Genomic DNA, 23,862 nt, shown 5'->3' with positions numbered 1-23,862 from the left:
CCCCGAACCACAGTCCTTCCACTGCTTTGTGCCTGATGCTTTGCTGCTCTAGTCTGGGTCATGATTTCCGTTTGAATACAATTGATTAACAATGAAAATTAATAAGATTAATAAATTTAATCAATTGATTTACAATACTACCCTAACCTAATAGATACCTAAATGCAGTGATGCATATTACCTATATAGTTTACGTTATACCTTGTGCTAATAAGCTTGAAATATACATTACATTATACAGTAATGATCCCAATATGAAATTAGTTATATTCTTAGCTAAACACAAAAGATATATGCTCAGCAAGCTGTTTGGAGTTATAAGTTAATTAAAAAAAAATTCTATTTTACTCTATGATGGGTACTGGTACCATGTGAATGGGGTGGTTGTTTTGTGTCCATTTACTATTATTTTTGTTATTACTGTTTGGTCGAGGAACTCTTACTTTCCTACAGGTGTTCAAGATCTAGGCTTTCTTGTGTTCCATGTAAGTGTTCTCTGGGTGGCCTATTGCTGCTCAGTTCTTATGGAGGCTCTTTGGCACCATACTGGTGGTTGACACAGTGATCAGGATGGACATTACTTGTGCTATATAACACATTTATTTGACTTTTCTGGATATTGCTGGTTTTGGCCACTGGCATGTTGATCAGGTAGGTAGCCTTTTCATCTTGTTGATCGGGGTTATGTCTTGTCTGTTGTGCAGGATCATCTTGTCTATTATTATTGCATGGTCCCACTGGAATGGGGCCTCTAGTGCAGCCTGAGGTTTGCACTAACTTATGATGTATTATTCTGGCAACATGGTCGTGTATTTACATGTACTCTGTCCTTGCATCCTGCAGTGATGTGCTGCATTGTTTCTGGGCCTAGGTGGCACCATCAACATGCATCTGTCACTCTGGGGGTCCTTTGATGTATTTCCTGTAGTCTCTTATTATTATTAGAAAAAAGGCCTTGAGTGTTATTTAAAGGCCCTCCATCTGGCTGTGGTGGGTTCCCCCATCAGTTGTAATGCTGTAACCCACATACATCCTATTATTGAAGCCATCATTTTACAACATGATGTGAGAGGTGGCAACCTAACAAGTTGCCTATCTGCATCACAAAGAACAACACTGAGGCTGGCAGTTAATCTTCTCTTCTGTTGTTCTTTCCATCTCTTCTCTTTTCTTTAATTTTCCCACTGCTGTCCACAGCCGGATATATGCATGTGCAAGGCTTCCCTTCTTTATTACAGGTTGACCTGCTGTTGTAGGCATCAGTAAGTTGACAAAGAGGCTCTTTGCCTCAAAAGCTGCTTGCCCTGTTTGCTTGATTTTATATTTTTAATCATATTTTTAACTTTGTATTTAATTGTCTTTAATTCATTTGTTTTAGTTTTATTTTTAACACAGTCTGTTTTTAGTTTTTAATTATATATATTTTTTCTGAAAACTTGTATTTTTATCAGTTGTTGGTTGTGGCAGGTATTATTTTTATTATTATTATTATTAGTATTAGTATTAGTAACGGCCGCATGGTGCAAGAAAGCCTATGGCTTATGCTGCACCAGCCAAAAAAAACAAAAAAAAAAAAAAAATCCGAACAAAACAATGATAAAAACAAAAAATAAATAAATAAATAGATAAATAAAATAAAAAATAAATAACAGGAAATTAAACCTATCATCCTATGCGCTTCCCTTACCCGAAAGTACTATCCAGATGACCTTTGAATTTCCCCAAACTGTCGGCCTCTACCACCCATGAAGGCAACTTATTCCAGTAATTTATAACTCGCTGGCTAAAATAAAACTTCCTGCAGTCCAATCTAAACATTTCCCCCCGTAACTTGAATTTATGTCCCCTAGTTCTAGCATCATTTATAATCTTGAAAATTTTGTCCTCATTCATTTTACTGATGCCTCTCAGAGCCTTAAACACCTCAATCAAATCTCCTCTAAGGTGTCTAGTTTCCAAACTCTGCAACCCACATATTCGAAGTCTTTCATCATAAGGATGCCCTTTTGCCGATCTCACCAGGCGAGTTACCCTTCTTTGCACCCTTTCAAGAAGCTCGATGTCTTTCTTTAGGTGCGGTCTCCATACTTGAACACAGTATTCCAAGTGTGGTCTAACATAAGCCTTATATAATGGAATTATCACGTCCCTATCTCTACTTGCAAAAGTTCGATAGATCATCGATAGGACACCACGGGCCTTCCTTGCAACCTGTTTACAATGATCAGAAAATTTCATGTCTGACCGTATCTTAACACCCAAGTCCCTTTCCTCCAGTACTGGGTTTAGTTGAACTCCACTAAGTGAATACGTTATTTTGGGATTACTGTATCCTAGGTGTAATACCTTACACTTTGTTGGATTAAAGCACAGCTGCCATTTTTCTGACCATTCCTGAAGTCTATCTAGGTCTCTCTGAAGAAGCTCAGCTTGACAGTGATCATTAACTACTCTACCAATTTTAACATCATCTGCAAATTTAGTTCCGGCCAACCCTTCCCTATTTCTTCCATCATGCAGTATGATTGATGATTTTTGAGGTTATGATGAATGTCGTGGCGAGATCCAATATTCCTTACATTTCGAGGGTACAGCTCTAAAACGGTGTTCGCAGGCCGGCCGCTAGTTAGTACACCGGACTGAACCTATTGGTAACTCTCTAGGAAGCTTCCGGATCAGCTAGTGTATAATCTTGCTACCTCTACTCTGCCAGATAGTGACTGGAGGGAGTCCGAGTAGTGTGTATGCGGGGAGCATTGTCGAGGCCACGTTATGTCAAGGATCTGGGTATATTCTTACCACATGTACGCCATATCCAAAAATTTCATTACTTCATACAGCATGTCCCACCCACTTTTTCTTACTATTGAATACACCATGAATTGTCAAAATAATAGAGCAAGTTTATCTGCGAAAAGATCTAAACCTCCCAAGGACTTCCTAATTCATTTCACAAATATACGTGGTCTCAATTCTAATCTCAACGATGTCCATTTCCACTTGCAGTCTTCCAAACCCCATATACGTTTTCTGACTGAATCTCAGTTATCAGTTGATTCAACTACTGCTCATCTCAGATGTCCAAATTATTTGCTGTATGATTCCTTTCGCCTCAAAGGTGGTACTTGTGCATATGTCCGTTCTGATATTCCCTGTCAGAGACTTGACAATTTGGAATCTCCTCTCTTTGATATTCTCTGGCTTAAAATCTCTCTACCTCATTGTGTAAAATTCATCTGTTGTCTCTACCGTTCTCCCAACTCCGCTAATCACTTGGAGCTCTTTGACTTCCTCTCTTTGCAACTTGACTTTCTCCAGTCCAACTTTCCTAACAATGAGGTAATTTTCCTTGGTGATTTTAACGTTCACAACTCCAGCTGGCTTCCGTTTTCTAGTCACACCGACCCAGCAGGTCGAGATGCTGAGGCTTTTGCAATTACTAATGACCTAGCACAGATTGTTCATTTACCTACAAGAATACCAGACAATCCTAATCATACAGCCAATACGCTTGATCTTTTTCTCACAAACAACCCTTCTAAGTACAAGGTTGAAGTGAGAGGTCCTTTAGGTACTTCAGATCACAACTTGGTGAGTGTCTCTTCTCCAATGGAACCTTTATCTCATGGCTATTCCCAACCTCGTATTGTTTGGCATTACAAGAATGCAAAATGGGATGACCTGCGAGACTTCTTTTCTTCTTTTCCTCTTTTCCTTGGTCTGATTACTGTTGCAAAACTTCTGATGTCAACGTTTGCTCAGATCGTGTCAGTGAAATTATTCTTGCAGGAATGGAATCCTTTATCCCACACTCCACTTTAAAATCTCGTCCTTTATCTAAACCTTGGTTTTCCAATAAATGTGCTAAGGCTGTCCAAGAGAAGAACGTTGCATATCGTAATTGGCTTGTTTCTAATTCTTCAGTTTCATTTTCTGCCTACACCAAAGCTCGCAACAATTGTAAAGCAGTTATTAATCAGTCCAAACTAGAGTTTGAACAGGCTAAGAGTAGAAAACTTGCTTCTTGCCCTAATGGTAGCCGAGCATTCTGGTCTCTTGCCAAAGCTATTGGCCGCAACTTTTGCCCATCTCTGCTCCCACCTCTGTCCAAACCAGATGGTTCTGTTGTCACTTCAGCCAAGGATAAAGCTGACCTGCTAGCATCCCATTTTTCTTCGAGCTCATGTATTAATGATCTTGGTAAAACACCTCCCACCATTCCTAACACACTCCATTCAATGCCTCCTGTGGTCTTCCGTCAAAAGGATATCAGAAGGATTTTGATGAATCTTGATGCTAAGAAAGCTCCAGGTCCTGATGGTATTTCTCCACTTGTTCTCAAAACCTGTGATCCTGAACTTACTCCTATTCTTTGCCGCCTTTTTTCACTTTCTTATTCCAAAGGTGTTTTTCCTTCTGCTTGGAAATTTGCTCATATCCAGCCAGTTCCTAAAAAGGGTGACAAATCCCTCCCATCCAATTATCGTCCCATTGCAATTACTTCTACTCTTTCTAAAGTAATGGAGAAATCAATTAACCGCCAACTCTTAAACTACCTAGAAACCTTCCGTCTGATCAACGATCGCCAGTATGGATTCCGTCAGTGTCGATCCACTGGTGATATTCTGGCTTATGTTACCCATTTATGGACTAATTCAATGGAAAGGTTCGGTGAAACACAAGTAGTTGCTCTTGACATCTCAAAGGCTTTTGATCGTGTTTGGCATAAAGGTCTTTTAAACAAGCTTCCTTCTTATGGTTTGCCAACTGTTTTTAGTAATTGGTTATCCAGTTTTCTCTCTGATCGCTCACTGAGGGTGATGGTAGATGGCTCTCTGTCTTCTAACTTCTCCACTAATGCCGGTGTCCCCCAAGGTTCAGTTCTTTTCTTCTTGTATATCAATGACCTTCTTCCATTGACTGGAAATCCTATCCATAATTTTGCCGATGATAGCACATTGCATTCAACTTTCCATTTTGAGAAACCTTGTCCAGCTCAATCAGCTTCAAGTTCTCGAAAATCTGCTGCCAATTCCTTAAATGCCGATCTTCAGGTAATTCTCCAGTGGGGCAAAGACAACTTAATTGATTTCAACCCTTCTAAAACTCAATCTTATCTTATATCTCACAAAAAGGATTCTTCTGCTCCTATGCTTATCTTTAGTGACACTCCGATTTCTAGGCAAAATGATATTTCTCTTTTGGGGATTACCCTGACTTCTAATCTCTCTTGGCACAAGCACATTACAAATATTGCTTCCTCTGCATCTAAAAAACTTGGTTTTCTCTTTTGCTCTCTGCGTTACTTTTCTTCCAAACAGCTGCTCACTCTGTATAAATTGCAAATCTGCCCTGCCATGGAATATTGTTCCCACATCTGGGGTGGTGCCCCCAAAACCTCTCTCAGGCTTCTTGATTCCATTCAGAAGAGGGCAGTTAGGTTAATTAATGATTCATCTCTTACAGAGTCTCTCCACTCGCTTTCTCATAGATGCACTGTTTCTGCTGCATGCCTCTTCTACAGATACTTCCATGGGCACTGTTCTTCTGAATTGGCTTCTATAATTCCCACTCTCTCTTTCAAAACAGTCCGAACACGTGCCGCCACCAGCCAACATCCATTTACTGTCCAACTTCAAACCCACAGAACCAACTTTTCATCTTCCTCATTTATTCATTCAACTGCCGTTTTCTGGAACAACCTTCCTTCATACGTATTTCCTGAAAATTACAATCTACAGAAGTTCAAGTCCAATATCAACAAATATCTTCTTTCGTCTTCTCAACCTCCAACCCAAGCACGGTACTAAGTACTATAGGTTATAATACCTCTCGTGTTTGGGGTTCTCATAAAAAAAAAAAAAAAAAAAGACATCACGCCCTCTATCCCTTCATCAATGTCGTTTATGAAAATTAAAAACAACAGTGGTCCTAATACTGATCCTTGGGGAACCCCACTTCTTACATCAACCCAATATGAGGAATAGCCATTTATCACAACCCTCTGCCTCCTGCCCTGAAGCCATCCTTCTATCCATCTAAGGATTTTCCCAGTGATTCCAACCTGTTCCAGCTTATAAAGCAACCGCTCATGTGGGACTGAGTCAAAAGCTTTGCTGAAATCTAAATAAACAATTTCGAAATTATTCCCTAAATCCAGCTCGTGAGTGACCCTTTTGAAATAGCGAACCAGATTTGTTAAACATGATTTTCCCTTTACAAAACCATGCTGAGTATCCTTGAGAATTTCAATTCGATCCAAATGATCCTGAATTCCACCCTTGATCATTGCCTCCATGATTTTCCCTACTACTGAAGTCAGACTGACAGGTCGATAATTTCCAACTTCACTTTTAGAGCCACCCTTATGTATGGGAGATACATTTGCACTTTTCCAATCCAAGGGAATCTCCCCAGAGTCTAGTGATGCTCGCATAATTAGCCTCAATGGTTCAACGCACTCGCTTGCCGCCTCTCTTAAGATTATAGGGTATATTCCATCAACTACAGGAGCCTTACTGGTCTGTAGGCTCGAAAGTTTTTTCATTAAATAATCTTGCGAAATTTCAATATCATTAATTACATATTTTTTAACTTTGCTCACAATTTCCCATTGCCACAAAAGGCTTTTCATTTGTAAATATCGATGCAAAATAACTGTTGAGTTCATCTGCAACAGCAGCTGGTGTATTTATTACTATCCCCTTTCCCTTACGTAAAGGTCCAATCTGGTTTGTCCTGCTCTTCTTGGCATTTATATATGTGAAGAATTCTTTATCCCCCCTCTTTGCTCTGTTTGCTAGTGATTTCTCATAAACTGCCTTTGCCTGTCGAACCTTTTCTGTGGCTCTATTACACATCACCTTGTAGCTGTTATAGGCTTCAGTACTTTTTATTGCTCTGTAACCTTTCCATGCCACCTTTTTCTGCTCAAGTAATGCGGAAACTTCACTATTCATCCAACTTGGAACCCTTCTCGTGGAGTATTTTTTTAATGGTATATACGCATTCAAGGCATCTGTGATTAATGTTTTAAAAGCGTACCACAGTTCAATTGTATTCATTCTCTGCGCGCGCGATATCTACCCAGTTAATAGAGGCCATGTAGTACCTTAAGGCATCGTAATTTCCTTTTCTGAAATTAAAACCCATTCCTTTGCCTTTAAGTACTGCTACCTCTCTCGTCATCATCCACCGTAGAACTCCGTGATCACTTCTGCTACTGGTTCCTCTACTTTCAGCCCTGTTATGTCATCTGATTCATGTGTGATGATGAGGTCTAGAATATTCTTTTCTCTAGTACTTTCCCTGACATGTTGATACAAATAACAGTCATCTAGTTGATTTAAAAATTTTGTTCCCCATGTCGAGTTTCCTTCCCATTTACTCCAATCAATTAGAGGCAAATTGAAATCACCCATAATAAGGCATTGACGCTTACTTGCCCATTCCATTTGCATGTAGAGGCTTTTGTCATAATCTTCAGAATCACCTGGTCTGTAGATTACTCCTACTCGCATTATACCTTTGTTTCCAACTATCTCACACCATACAGACTATATACTAGCATGTGAAATATCTGAATCCGGGAAAGCTATCATCGCACTCAGGCTGCTTCTGATAAGAAGCATTACCCCACCACCCCTTCTATCTAACCTATCCTTCCTAAATACATTATACAAGCTGTACTGAAACTCATCATCCCCAATTTCCGGGTGGCACCATGTCTCTGTAAGCCCTATTAAGTCCGCGTTACTTGTTTTAACCAGCAGTTCGAATTCGCTCATTTTATTGATGACACTTCTAACGTTACTGTATAAACAATTAAGATTTACTGTTCTTGTATATTTAACAACCCTAACACAACCCTTGAAGTTTTTTAGGCTCTCTTCCCTGATATTAGCTACCCGCTCACGTGAAACGTCTTTGCCCCCAGAACATCTAGATAATACGTCCAGTTGGGGTAACAGGTAAGAACTCTTAAGGTATGTGCAAGAGTTACATTGACCAATATTATCAGATAAGTGTGTGTCAGTATTACCCACATCCCCCCTAACTAGCAGTTTCCCTGAACCTTTAAGGTATCCTCAATAATACTGGCAAAAACATTTGCACCACCTTTGTTTAATTGTATCCCATCTCTACAAAACAAATCCCTTCTACCTACAAGTGTGGGCCATGCTGATAGAAATTTACCCCCTAAAGCCTTGCAGATTCCTTCAAGTCTTGAGTTAATCCACAAGGCTCTTAACATATAATCCCATTATTATTTTAGTCATAACAGAGTGGAAATATCCTTGTCCCCATTTTTTTTACTTTTTCTGCAAACTGTTTAGCTTTCATCATCTGCATCTTTTATTATCATGCAGCAACTGCATTTTGCCAATGATGAAAGGAATTTTGCTTCTTCATTCTTTCTTGAATCTGATTTTTAGATTAAGCATGCAAAAATAAATCTGCACTTGGTCCTCTGCTTCATTTTTTTTTTTTTTTTTTTTTTAGATTCGAAAAACAATAGAAAATGAAGCAGCATTTGAGGGTGTTACCCTGGAGTCTGAAAGAATAAGACTTTTTAAGGAATATCAACAAACATTAGAGGTAAGTTGTGAAATTTTTGGTTGGAGATATTTAAGAAAAAATTACATTTTTTCTTAAGTAAAATATCTCCATTTAATTCTCAAATTTATTTCAAGTAATGTTATATTTCTTTTGATGTAACTCCATTGTAATCATATGCTAAGAGATAGTTTATTATGAGATTGTGTTTTTGCTTACTTTTTTTAATTTCATTTTTTCACTCTAAATGCACAATAGAAAAATTTTATAGGACTTTTATTAATTTATGTATATGTGCTGTGAAATTAGCTTCATATTTGTTTCTTTTCTTTCAAATTAAAATACCTTCTGGCTTTGTGTGGTAAATAGAAATGGAAAAAATGTGACTTATCATTTGATAACAACTAGGTAAATTAGATTCATTTCAGATTTAATTTTAAATTATTTTACTCAGTATGGGTTTGAAGGGTCAGGGCTATCTAACTAAGAGGACCCACATCTCCTAAGTTAGGCTTTTGAGAAACTGACAAGAACCCCATGCACCATCCACCTCATGGTAAAAGGCATTACTGACTTATGTGAATTTACTTGTACCTAAACAGAGTCAATTTACGATAGGTGCCTGTCAAGAGTAAATTCTCATAAGTCACTTTTTTTGATCTGGGGGATTGTTTTGTCTTCCACTCAAATATTTTGTACCTTACACCACCATCTTTCAGGAAAGTGTAGAACTTGGTGGTCATATCCATTTCCAATGTTGAGATGTTAACAGGATAGTACCCATAGCTTAGAATTTAATTTCTTTGAAAGAAGACAGTTTAACAAAAAATCTGAAAATTTTTGTTAAAATTAGTTGCAGTTTTTATGCCGGGATCAAAGAGTCTTGTTAGTTAAAATGTATTTTTATTTATTTATTATATATATTTTTTTTATCTGAGCTAAAATCTTTTTGATAATTATTTCTGTTTTTTATTTCCTTTTTTTGAATGTCTTCAGTGAAGACATTCAGAAAAAGTTCATTCAGTGCACTGAAAATGGGTTCCCTTAAGTACATATTTCAGTTAAGGGAAAAGAAAAAAGTCACAAGGGGTTAGGTCTGGTAAACAGAGAGCACATTGTGTGCTGGAGGAGCATCTTGGTGGAGCGTCCAACCATCCTTTCACAATTCAAGTCCCTTCGAATTTTTTCATGCAGCCTTTCAGAACTTTCAGTCTGAATTGGTGGGATATTCAGCCATAGTAATTCCTTTATTATCGAAGAAAACAAGGAGCATGGTTTTCATTTTTGAGTTTAAATCCTTGCCTTTTTTGGTCTGGGGTATTGTTTTTCTTCCATAGCATTGGCCGTCTTTTAGCTTCTAGGTCGTACTGGAATAGCTTACTTCCACAGCAAGTAATTACAATACTCAGTCTGGATATTCTTCAGTATTTTTCAAAACACCTTTGCAAACTTGGGGGGTTTCTCATTCTTTGATCTTCATTCAAAATTTTGGTCACCATCTTGGCACACCCTTTCTCATGTCTAAATTTTCAGGTTTTTTTTCCCCATATTAAATCTGGATGCAGCCATTATAATGCTTAAACGATGATCACTTCTAATCAATGTCCTTACCTGGTACACATTTTCATCACTTTTCATGGATACTGAAAGGCCTGGTTGTTCATTGTCTTCCACATTTGGTCTTCCTTCTAAAATATTTTGTGCCATTCAAACATGTCAGCTCTTGGCATTAATATTAGTATTAGTAGTGGCAAATGATGCAAGACAGCAAGCTTATACAGCATCGGCCAAAAAAAAAACCCCTTACCATTTCACCTATTCATCCCCCTCCAACAGTTTTTCTAGTTCTTGAATTTATTCAAGCTATCCACTTCCACAACATCAGACAGATGATATTCTAGCAAAAAACCATCTGTTGACTAAAGGCAAACTTCCACATATCTATTCTGCAACCATTCTTCCTCAGTTTGAATTTATGTTTCCTTGTGTGCGTAGTCTGAGCAAGAGAAAGAATCTCAACAGCATTGAGCTTGCTAAATCCATTTAAAGCCCTAAATACTTCAAACAGAGTAGTATTTTCTCCATAAACTTGATGTAACAACTCATAACTTTCAGTTGGAGTTTTTTTAGTTTAGTTAAAAATTTGAAGTTGATTTGTTGTTTGATTCTTTTTTCTGTCATTTTTCCAGCAAACTGCAAAAAGACAACGTATTGAAAACCTGTCTCGGAACAAAGCAAATGAATGTGTTGGAACATGACTTAGCAGACAGCGAGGGAAAAGTTCAAAGTCAACCACTGTGCCTTTCTTTCACAGGTGTTGCTTGGTGTGTAGTGGCTTCGCATGTAGTCTCGTTATTTAATATCCACACTGTGTACTAAGTCTCATGAGACTTAGTTAATGAATTGTAAATGGAAGAAATTAAGCTTTTAAAAATTGGAAAGATTGACGGGATAGAACAAAGTAAAATGAACATTGCAAGGAATACAACATCCCTTCACACAGTATTTTAAAATTGATAGTGTGTGACACTGGAGCAGCATTAAGACAGGAAATGAATTTGAGGTGCCAAACATGAGAAGCCTAAAACAAAACTGAAACAGGAAACAACTAAAATAAAATTGAAAATTATATTAGGATTACCAACAAATGCATGCACTTAATTTACCACTATTAGGACCAGTCTTGCATGAAATAGCCAAATTATTCTAGGTATCCACCATGGAATTAGTGACTCAAAATGCAGCAGTGGTAAGCTCCAAAGATTTAAGGACTGGAATAACTTAGTTTTGTGAAATGTTTGCACTCATTCCAGATCAGTTAATCAGGTTATTTATTTTAAATCCTTATATTTTATAATTTGTTACCAAACAAAACATTTGCTGTTCAAGAAGAATCTTACACTGGTGGAAACCTAAGTAAAGAACAAATCATAATTCTGTTATGCTGCAATATAAAGATGTTTATCCAAGCTAGGATGTTTTCAAATAGTTAACCAGCTTCTGGCCAATAGAAGTGCTAGGTTTATAGTCAAAAATTTTCAGTCTTGGTTATTTGAGGGTGAACAGAAAATGCCTTTAGAAAAAAAAAAAGGAACATTTTGATAATCCCAAATGGTTGTATACATCATATGCTGCTTAGAAACCCCAGGTGAAGGACATAGGGCAGTTGTCTTTACTCCCAGTAACAACAGTTTTATGCAGCAACTGCATCTAAGGCATTTATAACCTCAAGATAGATATATAGAGGCTGCCAGATTAGATACTTGATCTGCAACATATAAGAGAAAAATATGCAGCCTTGCTTTGGTTGCTATTGCTTGGGACATTACTGCATCAAGTATAATCTACTATTAATGAAGAGGTGGTCCCCCCCCCCACGAAAACCCCAAACACAACATATTAGAACCTATAGTACTTAGTACCATATATGGGCTAAAGTTTCAGAAGATGAAAGAAGATACTTGCTGACATTAGACTTGAATTTCTAGATTTCAATTTTCAGGAAATACGTATGAAGGAAGGTTGTTCCAGAAAATGTAACTTAAATGAATAAATGAGAAAGAAGAAAAGTTAGCTCTGTGATTTTGAAGTTGGACAGTAAAAGGATGTTGACTGGTTGCAGAATGCATTTGGACTGCTTTGGAAAAGAGAGCAAATTATAGAAGCCAATCCAAAAGAATAGTACCCATGAAAGTATCTATAGAAAGGGCATGCAGCAGAAACAGACACTCCTTTTCAAACATAGATGTTCCTTTTTAGACACGTCTATGAGACAGAGAGTGGAGAGACACTATTACACGTGAATCATTAATTACCCTAACTACTCTTTTTTGTGTGGAATCTAGAAGCCCGAGAGAGGTTTTGGGGACACCACCCCTGATGTGGGAACAACTTTCCATGGTAGGGCAGATTTGCACAGAGTAAATAGTTGTTTGAAAGAAAAGTAAATCCGAGAAAGGAAAAGAAAACCTAGTTTTTTAGATGCAGAGAAAGCAGTATTTGTAATGCACTTATGCCAAGAGAGATTAGAAATCTGAGTAATCCCCAATAGAGATATATGATCTTGCATAGGAGCTGAAGAATCCTTTTTGTGAGATACACTGTGCTGCCACTTTATTAGGTACACCAACCTAGTAGCATGTTGAGCCTTCTTTAGCCTTCAAAACAGCTTGAATTCATCTAGGCATGGACTGAACAAGATGCTAAAAACATTGTGCAGGAATGGAGTACCATGCAGACATGAGTGTGTCATGCAATTCCTTGAGATTCAACGGAAGTGTAGGCCTGTAACGAACAGTCCTTTCCATCTCATCCCAAAGATGTTCAGTAGGATTGAGATCCATGGACTGAGCGGGCCACTGCAGAAAATAAAAGTCATTGTCATGTTTCTGGAACCATTCCCTAGTGATTTGGGCTTTGTGCACCAGCGCATTATCCTGCTGGAAGGAACCATCTGACTGAGGGTAAACTGTCAACATGAATGGATGCACTTGGTCAGCAACGATGTGGCATTCAGACGTGAATCTATGGGTATCAATGGACTCAACGTGTGCCAAGAAAACATTCCCCACACCATAACACTGCCCCCCCACCACCTTGCACAGTAGTCATCAGACATGACGGGTCCACAGATTCATCTTGTTTTCGCAAAATTCTGAGCCTTCAATCAACATGATGCACCAGGAACTTCGACTCGTCAGACCAAGCAACTGTTTTCCAATCCTCGATAGTCCAGTGCTAGTGTTGCTGTACCCACAGGAGGCATGCTCTCTTGTTCTTTATTGATAACAAAGGTACGCAATGTGGCCGTTGGCTGTTGTAGCCCATTTGCAACAAAGTACGACTAGTGGGCCGTTGTGATATTTTGTTCTGCGCACCAAGGTTATATTCTGGCGTGATATATGACATTGTGGCCAGTCTCTTTACTTGCACAATGCTAGCCATCCTCCTCTGACCTCTCTCATCAACAAGCAATTTTCTTCCACAGGAGTGCCGTTGAGAGGATGTTTTCTGTTCATTGCACCATTCTGGATACACCCTTGAAACTATGGTGCGTGAAAAGTTCAGGAGAACTGCCGTTTCAGAGATGCTTTGTCGCACATCTTGCACCTACTTCCATGCCACGTTCGAAGTCCGTTAGATCACTCCTTTTCCACATTCTTGCTACCGTTTGTACACTTAACTGATACTAGAAAGATTGTTCTGCTGCATTTATATCCACCACTGTGGTCATGTGACTTGCAACATTGTGGGACGAACCATTTGTGTGCACTGCAGCAGTGTACCTAATAAAGTGGCAGTACAGGGTATAAGCCAACACAGTTTTATAAGGATTTAAATCAACTAAGTTGTCTTTTTCCCCACTGAAGAATTACTTGGAGATCAGCATTTCAGGAATTGGTAGTGGATATTCTGGAAGTTTAAGCTGTTAGTGCAGGGCAAGGCTTGTCAAACTGGAACATGGAATGCAATGTGATATCAGGAAAACTATGGATAGGATTCCCAGACAATGGAAGAAGTTCATTAATATACAAGAGGAAAAGAATGGAAGAAAGAACTGAACCTTAGGGAAGACCAGCTTTAGCAGAGAAGTTAAAAAGCAGTCATCTACCATCATCTGTAGTGAGCAGTCAGAGAGAAAACTCGATACCCAATTACAAAAAACAGTTGGCAAACAATAAGATGGAAGCATATTTAGATGTCTATGCTAAACATAATCAAAAGCCTTTGAAATATCAAGAGCAATTGCTTTAGTTTCGCCAAAGTTTTCCATTGAATTTTTCCATAGATGGGTAACATAAGCCTGAATATCACCAGTGGATAGATACTGTCGGAATCCATACTGGCAATCGTTGACCAGATGGAAGTTTTCTAGATAGTTTAAAAGTTAGCAGATAATTGATTTCTCCATTACTTTAGAAAGGGTAGAAGTAAGTGCAATGGGATGATAGTTGGATGGGATAGATTTGTCACTCTTTTTAGAAACGACCTGGATATGAGCATTTTCCAAGCAGAGGGGAAATCACCATTAGAATAAGAAAGTGAAAAGGGCAGAACAGGAGTAAGTGTAGGAGCACAGGTTTGGAGAACAAGTGGAGAAATACCATCAGGACCCAGAACTTTCTTAGCATCAAGATTGTTTAAAATCCTTCTGACATCATTTTGACGGAAGACCACAGGAGGCATTGAATAAAGTTTACAGGGAATATTAGGAGGTGCTTTTATCAAGATCTTTAATACATGAGTTAGAAGAAAAGTAGAATGCTTGTAGGTTAGCTTTCTTTGGTTGGCATGGCAATAGAATCATCCGGTTTTAACAGAGGTAGGAATAGAGATGAGAAAAGGTTGTAGCCAACTGCCTTGCAAGTGGCAAGAATGCTTGACTACCATTTGGACAAGAGACAATTTTTCTACTCTTAGCCTGTTTGAAATATGGTTTGGACTGATTAATGACTGCTTTACAATTGTTGCAAGCTTTGGTGCAGGTAGAAAATGAACCTTGAACAGCCTTAGCACGTTTATTGAAAACCAGGGTTTAGATAAAGGACGAGATTTTAAGGTGGAGTGTGGAATAAATGAATTTCATCCATACAAGAATAATTTCACTGACACGACCTGAGCAAACGTTGACAGCGGAAGGTTTGAAACAGTAATCCAACCAAAGTTAAGAAGAAAAGATCTCACAGATTATCTGGGTTTTCATTCTTGTAATGCCAAACAAAACGAGGTTGAGAAAGGCTCCATTGGAGAAGAGACCATCACTAAGTTGTGATCTGAGGTATCTAGAGGACCACTCACCTCGACCATGTACTTGGAACGGTCATTTGTGAGAAAAAGATCAAGCATGCTGACTGCATTGTTAGGACTATCTGGTAATCTGGTAGGTAAGTGAACATCTGTGCAAGGTCATTAGTAATTGCCAAAGTCTCAGCATCTCGACCAGATGGGTCCATGACTAAAAAATGCTCACTGGAGTTGTGAACATTAAAATCACCAAGGAAAATTACCTCACTCTTAGGAAAGTCAGCCTGGAGAAAGTCAAGTTTCAAAGAGAGGAAGTCAAATAGTTCCAAGTGATTAGTGGAGTTAGGAGAACTATAGAAGCAACAGATTAATTTGACAGAATGGGATAGAGAGATTTTAAGCAAGAGAAGATTGAAAGGAGGATATTCCAAATTACTACATCTCTGATAGAGAATATCAGAATGGACATGTGCACAAGTATCACCTTTGAGGCAAATAATTCGGACAACTGGGATGAGCAGTGGTTGAATCAACTGATAACTGGGATTCTGTCAGAAAAGTTACATGGGGTTTGGCAGACTTTAAGTGCAAGTGGACATCATTGAAATTAGAACTGAAACCACATATATTTGTGAAATGAATGAGGAAATGTTTGGTAACAGATAAGTTTGTTCTTTTAGTTTGACAATTCTTGATGTTTTCAGTAGTAAGACAAGGTGGGGAGGATGTGCTGTAAAGTAATGGAATTTTTGAATATGGCATATATATGGCAAGAATATACCCAGCTTTACATAATGAGGTCTCAACAATGTGGGGAACATTGTTGAGGCCTACACACTACTACTTGGACTCCCTGCAGTCACTATCTGGAAGAGCAGAGGCAACGAGATTATACGCTAGATGATACAGAAGCCTCCTAGAGAGTTACCAATATTTTCGGTCCAGCGGACTATCTAGCGGCTGGCCTTCGAACAGCGTTTTAGAGCTATATCCTTGAAATCTAAGGAAGATTGATCTCGCCATGATGTCCATCATAACCTCAAAAGACATCAATTATACTGCATGATAGAATAATTGGGGGGGGGGGGTTGGCTAGAGCTTTGCTCTGGTGACTAAACATGGGTTCCACCACTTCAAGTCCTCATAGATGTACTGTTTCTGCTGCATGCCTTTTCTACAGATTCTTCGATGGACACTTTTCTTCTGAATTGGTTTCTATATTTCTTGCTCTCTCTCTTTCAAAACAGTCCAAACACATGCCGCCACCAGCTTGTCCAACTTGGAACTCACAGAACCAACTTTTCATCTTCCTTGTTTATTCATTCAACTGCTGTTCTCTGGAACAACCTTCCTTCGTACGTATTTCCTGAAAATTAGTCTACAGAAATTCAAGTCTAATGCCAACAAATACCTTCTAAGCCTCCAACCCAAGCATGGTACTAATTACTGTAGGCATTTTGGGATTTTCATAAAAGTGTTTTTCACGGAGGATAGTTAGTACTGACTCCTCAGAGCTATTAAATACTCTTGCAGTCATCGAAGATACTTTAAGCATCTTTAATCTTTCATAACCTAGTCTTAAGTTATTTGATATAGTTCTGGAATTGTCACTTTGTTGGTTGTCCTGAGCAGGATCATCTTTTATGGATTCTCGGCCCCATTTATGCTGCGTAAACCAAAATTTTTATTGTATTCAGAAGGGACATTATTACCATATACTGCTTATTTGCATTTGTGAATAACCTTTGGTCCATTCCCTTCTTTTAAAAAATTTGATGGCTTGATGCTCCAATTTCTTAACATTCATGTTTTCCTTTGGATTGGCTACTTTAGATCTTCTGTTCTTTCATTGCCCAATGTATTGAGTTGGACCTGTGCAAATAGACAATTATGAGCGTATGATGAAACTAATTTTTTATGTAACATGTCTGGATAGTAAAGTTACTCATGTCCTGTGTATAATCAATTTAATGCAACTTTCTGGATTGTTTAGGTGAAAATATTCCAGATAATTGGAACAAGTACACCCATGGTCAGTCAGGCGCCTCCATAGCCAGGTGGCAGGAGCAGCAGTGCGTAACACATGCTTCTTGATTAGACCGGGGTTCGAGCCTGTCACCACCAAATACGGAGAATGCGGAAAGGTCAGGGAATGACTACCGCATATCACGGAGCAATATGGCCTTAGTTGCTAATGCTCCTAAAAACCAAACAACAACAACCATGATCAGTCATTATTTAAACAGGAAACAATAGATCCCACCTTTTGATGGTGCATTATAGCCTTAGTTGTTAATGCACGAGTAAGATCCAAACCAACTAACCAACCACCTTTTTATGGGATTGGGAAACTGAGTTAAGAGTACAAGTATCAGTTGAGTACTTATTTTTTCAACAGATAGGATATTGGGTAGTAACATAATCCACAGAATTCCCAAATTTATAATTCAGTTGAAAGTTATCAGGTTTGTAATCTGAGCAAGAGGCAGAATCCCCTCAGTATTAAGCCTGCTCAATCCATTCAAGGCCTTATACAATTCAATCAGATTGCCTCGCAGGTGCCTAGTCTCCAGAAGCTGCAATTGCAGAAATTAAGCCTTTCTTTATAAGGGCACCGCTTTATTCACTTCACCAGTCTTGTTGCCCTTCTCTGCTGTGTCTGAATTATTGCTGCAGTCTAGTCTAAATGATCCTGTAATGCTTTTTTAACCAGTGACTCCATTATTTTCCCTGGAACAGAAGTCAAACTAACAGGTCTGTAATTACTCGTGTCACCCTTTGATCTCCCTTTGTGAATTAGAGATACATTTGCAAATCTCCAGTCCATGTGGACTTCCCCCGAATCCACAAATTCTCTCATAAATATGGCTAAGGGTTTGCTTACTCCCTTTGCTGCCTACTTTAATATAACTGGATAGATCCCATCCACCCCAGGTGTCTTTCTTATCTTTAACTTCAACAATTTCTCCTCTACTTTGCTGTCAGTTATTACAAAATCATTTAACTCCCTGTTAGAATTCGATAAACATCTGGCCCTTACCACCTTGACTTGAATAACTCCTCATGTGTGAATGTAGATGGAAAATATTCATTTAGTTCGGCAGCTATCTGAGAATGATCATCTACAGTCAAACCATTTTTTTTTTTTTTTTTTTTTCCTTCCTCATGTAAACCCCAAACACGTGAGGTATTAGAACCTATAGTACTTAGTACTGTGCTTGGGTTAGAGGTTGAGAAGACGAAAGAAGATATTTGTTGACATTGGACTTAAACTTCTGTAGACTGTAATTTTCAGGAAATACTTACGAAGGAAGGTTGTTCCAGAAAACGGCAGTTGAATGAATAAATGAGGAAGATGAAAAGTTGGTTCTGTGGGTTTGAAGTTGGACAGTAAATGGATGTTGGCTGGTGGCGGCACGTGTTCGGACTGTTTTGAAAGAGAGAGCGGGAATTATAGAAGGCAATTCAGAAGAACAGTCCCCATGGAAGTATCTGTAGAAGAGGCATGCAGCAGAAACAGTGCGTCTATGAGAAAGCGAGTGGAGAGACTCTGTTAGAGATGAATCATTAATTAACCTAACTGCCCTCTTCTGAATGGAATCAAGAAGTCTGAGAGAGGTTTGGGGGACACCACCCCAGATGTGGGAACAATATTCCATGTTAGGGTGGATTTGCGATTTGTAAAGAGTGAACAGCTGTTTGGAAGAAAAGTAACGCCAAGAGCGAAAGAGAAAACCAAGTTTTTTAGATGCAGAGGAAGGAATATTTGTAATGTGCTTGTGCCAGGAGAGATTAGAAGTCAGGGTAATACCCAAAAGAGATATATCATTTTGCCTAGAAATCAGATTGTCACCAAAGATAAGCATAGGAGCAGAAGAATCCTTTTTGCGAGATATAAGACACGACCGAGTTTTAGAAGGATTGAAATCAACTAAATTGTCTTTGCACCACTGGAGAATTACCTGGAGATCAGCATTTAAGGAATTGGTAGAGGATATTCGAGAGGTTGAAGCTGATTGAGCAGGACAAGGTTTCTCAAAATGGAAAGTGGAATGCAATGTGCTATCATCGATAAAACTATGGATAGGATTTCCAGTCAATGGAAGAAGGTCATTGATATACAAGAGGAAAAGAGTGGGGGAAAGAACTGAACCTTGGGGGACACCGGCATTAGTGGAGAAGATAGACAGAGAGCCATCTGCCATCACCCTCAGTGAGTGATCAGAGAGAAAACGGGATAACCAATTACAAAAAAACAGTTGGCAAACCATACGATGGAAGCTTGTTTAGAAGACCTTTATGCCAAACATGATTGAAAGCTTTTGAGATGTCAAGAGCAACTGCTCTTGACATCTCAAAACGGAGTTGTGTTTCGCTGAACTTTTCCATTGAATTAGTCCATAAATGGGTAACATAAGCCAGAATATCACCAGTGGATTGACACTGACGGAATCCATACTGGCGATCGTTGATCAGACGGAAGGTTTCTAGGTAGTTTTAAGAGTTGGTGGTTAATTGATTTCTCCATTACTTTAGAAAGAGTAGAAATAATTGCAATTCGACGATAATTGGATGGAAGGGATTTGTCACCCTTTTTAGGAACTGGGTGTATATGAGCAAATTTCCAAGTAGAAGGAAAAACACCTTTGGAATAAGAAAGTGAAAAAAGGCGGCAAACAACAGGGGTAAGTTCAGGATCACAGGTTTTGAGAACAAGTGGAGAAATACTATCGGAACCTGGAGCTTTCTGAGCATCAAGATTCGTCAAAATCTTTCTGGCATCCTTTTGACAGAAGACCACAGGATGCATTGAATGGAGCGTGTTGGGAATGGCGGGAGGTATTTTACCAAGATCATTAATACATGAGTTGGAAGAAAAATGGGATGCTAGCAGATCAGCTTTATCCTTGGCCAAAGTGGCAACAGAACCATCTGGTTTGGACAGAGGTGGGAGCAGAGATGGGAAAAAGTTGTGCCAATAGCTTTGGCAAGAGACCAGAATGTTCTGCTACCATTAGGGCAAGAAGCAAGTTTTCTATTCTTAGCCTGTTCAAACTCTAGTTTGGACTGATTAATAACTGCTTTACAATTGTTGCAAGCTTTGGTGTAGGCAGAAATGAAACTGAAGAATTGGAAACAAGCCAATTACAATATGCAACATTTTTCTCTTGTGAACAGCCTTAGCACATTTATTGGAAAACCAAGGTTTAGATAAAGGACGAGATTTTAAAGTGGAGTGTGGGATAAAGGATTCCATTCCTGCAAGAATAACTTCAATGACACGCTCCAAGCAAACGTTGACATCAGAAGTTTTGAAACAGTAATCCGACCAAGGAAAAGAAGAAAAGAAATCTCGCAGGTCATACCATTTTGCATTCTTGTAATGCCAAGCAATACAAGGTTGGGAATAGCCATGAGATAAAGGCTCCATTGGAGAAGAGATAATCATCAAGTTTTGATCTGAGGTTCCAAAGGACCTCTCACTTCAACCATGTACTTAGAAGGGTTGTTTGTGAGAAAAAGATGAAGCATGTTGGCTGTATGGTTAGGATTGTCCGGTATTCTTGTAGGTTAATGAACAATCTGTGCAAGGTCATTAGTAATTGCAAAAGCCTCAGCATCTCGACCTGCTGAGTCAGTGTGCCTAGAAAACGGAAGCCAGCTGAAGTTGTGAACATTAAAATCACCAAGGAAAATTACCTCACTGTTAGGAAAGTTGGACTGGAGAAAGTCAAGTTGCAAAGAGAGGAAGTCAAAGAACTCCAAGTGATTAGTGGAGTTGGGAGAACGGTAGAGACAAAAGACAAATTTGACACAATGAGGTAGAGAGATTTAAGCCAGAGAAGATCGAAAAGAGGAGATTCCAAATTACCAAGTCTCTGACAGGGAATATCGGAACGGACATATGCATAAGTACAACCTTTGAGGCGAAAGGAATCATACAGCTAATAATTTGGGTAACCGAGATGAGCAGTAGTTGAATTATCCAATAACTGAGATTCTGTCAGAAAAAGTACCTGGGGTTTGGCAGACTGCAAGTGGAAATGGACGTCGTTGAGATCAGAATTGAGACCACGTATATTTGTGAAATGAATTAGGAAGTGTTTGGGAGGTTTAGATCTTTTTGCAGATAAGCTTGCTCTATTATTTTGACAATTCATGGTGTATTCAATAGTAAGAAAAAGTGGGTGGGACATGCTGTATGAAGTAATGAAATTTTTGGATATGGCATATACGTGGTAAGAATATACCCCAATCCTTGACATAATGTGGCCTCGACAATGCTCCCCGCTTACACACTACTTGGACTACTTCCAGTCATTATCTGGCAGAGTAGAGTTAGCAAGATTATACACTAGCTGATCCGGAAGCCTTCTAGAGAGTTTCCTATAGGTTCGGTCCAGTGTACTAACTAGTGGCCAGCCTGCGAACACCATTTTAGAGCTGTACTCTCGAAATGTAAGGAATAATGGATCTCGCCATGATGTTCATCATAACCTCATATGTCATCAATCATATTGCATGATAGAAGAGATGGGGAAGGGTTGACCGGAACTCTGGAGACTAAACATGGGTTCTACCACTTCAAGCCTCCAATAAGCAAAGCGGTGGTATTGCACCGAGTGATGAGAGTCATCTACCACTTAATACTGCCTGGTAACACAGAAGGGTGGCATGCATCCATGTGGTGTGGGCACCACACCTCGACCACTGCTTAGAACCCCAGGGGCTCACATCTGGTGAGTATGGGCTTGGCACACCCAGGGTCCTGAGCTGGATATCATCATTCGTCTCTTTGTTGGTAATTCCCTTCTCTCTCTCTCTCTCTCTCTCTCTCTCTCTCTCTCTCTCTCTCTCTCTCTCTCTCTCTCTCTCTCTCTCTCTCTCTCTCTCTCTCTCTCTCTCTCTCTCTCTCTCTCTCAGGGTAACTCAGGAAGTTTTTATTTTTTTGTTGGCTAGTGCAGCATAAGCCTCAGGCTTCCTTGCACCATATAGCTAATAATAATAAGTTGGTTCACGCCTAGGTGGTCACTTACAGTGTGCTTGTGCGTGGAGGTTATACCCAGGAGAAGTTATACTTGAAGATTTTCGATAATACCCCCCCCCCCCCATAGTATCCTGTTTATACAGATACTGAAGAAGTGGTTGAGTACAAAGTGTATGTTTTCTGTATATTTAGGAAATAAAATATAAATTTGTTCTGAAACAGGTAGAGTTGGTAATTTTCTTAAATTTAAGACTATAAAGTGTTTGTTCAAGTTGTATTTAACTAAATTCTAGACCTTCTGAATCTATTATGTCCTGTGTTTTCCATATTTTCGAATCAATGCAATTTTTGACATACTTCCTCAGCAAAGATTTTGGATTCTTAATGTTTATTTTTGTTGGCTTAATAGTTTTATTTGTATTATTTAGGAGGCCTGTAGTCATCATCATAGCAGATCTAAAAAACATTCAAAAAAAGCAAAAAAACAGAAGAGGCGATCAAGATCACATTCTGTAAGTGTATTTATATCAGCTCTTTATCCTTTACTTATCTCCTCCTACTCTTTTTTTCAAGAAGTTAATTACATTATATACACCACTTAGCTAGTTTATTAGAGCCAATAAAGGATCTGTGAGCTGGTAAATATTTATACAAATCTAGGCAAATGAGCATAATCATGTGATGTTTTCAAGAAACCTTTAACAGGGAAGGGAAAGGGTCTAACCAGCTCCAAATAATGTGTGACTATTGGTGCATATGTTCCATATGCTAGGGCATGAAAAGGTTTAAAATTTTCTTTGGGGAAGGCTTTCAATTCAAAGAAGGCTGTTATTAAAATTTTCTAAGAATACTCAGCAATAATAATAAAGGTACTAAGAGTTTAAGACAAATAACAGATTCACCTTTTCTGGTAATGCTCCTTCCTCTTTGTCTCATTGGCCTATGTATGCCTTCTTCAATATCATTAATAAATATTGAAAACAATAATGAGATATATACTTGAATCCTGGGGGACTCCACTAATAATATTAGTACAAGAAAAAAGCACTGCCCATTTATAACCATCTTCTGTCTTTGGATGCAGTATGACTGCAGCCTAAGTCATTCAGTTATTGCTGATTAGGGAAATGTGATGCTTTGTTGAACAGATGTACTTGTGTAACCCCAATTATTTTGTTCACCAAATGCAAATTGAATTTTGGAGACTCTTCCCTAGAAGGTGGGTGGGGAATTGGCAGGTTCTTGTTGCGTGGCACTAGAGCAGTAGAGGATGGTATGTTTGGGATACACTACAGCTTTTTGATATGTTGGATATGGATATGGCATATACGTGGTAAGAATATACCCCAATCCTTGACATAATGTGGCCTCGACAATGCTCCCCGCTTACACACTACTTGGACTACTTCCAGTCATTATCTGGCAGAGTAGAGTTAGCAAGATTATACACTAGCTGATCCGGAAGCCTTCTAGAGAGTTTCCTATAGGTTCGGTCCAGTGTACTAACTAGTGGCCAGCCTACTAACTTCGGTCCAGTGTACTAACTAGTTTCAACCATTGATATGGTTAAACCT

At 38.8% G+C, this 23,862-nt stretch overlaps 1 protein-coding gene across 4 annotated transcripts in view; it reads left to right on the top strand.

Annotated features, from left to right (window-relative positions):
- Prp40 (pre-mRNA processing factor 40) overlaps window positions 1-23,862 on the top strand; it is a 434,121-nt gene that overhangs the window by 280,549 nt on the left and 129,710 nt on the right. For all 4 annotated transcript variants that reach the window (XM_090383606.1, XM_090383605.1, XM_090383604.1 and 1 more), the window contains exons 21-22: window positions 8,503-8,598; window positions 22,717-22,800. In XM_090383606.1, the coding sequence (XP_090239732.1) occupies window positions 8,503-8,598; window positions 22,717-22,800 (180 nt within the window). The remainder of the gene's footprint in view (window positions 1-8,502; window positions 8,599-22,716; window positions 22,801-23,862) is intronic.

The sequence above is a fragment of the Mastigoproctus giganteus genome, chromosome 10 (genome assembly GCF_048544385.1).
Source record: "Mastigoproctus giganteus isolate SK-2022 chromosome 10, ASM4854438v1, whole genome shotgun sequence".
In the NCBI taxonomy this organism is placed as follows: domain Eukaryota; kingdom Metazoa; phylum Arthropoda; class Arachnida; order Uropygi; family Thelyphonidae; genus Mastigoproctus; species Mastigoproctus giganteus.
Note: the sequence above shows the minus strand (reverse complement) of the source record. Positions and strands in the feature narration are given on the sequence as shown.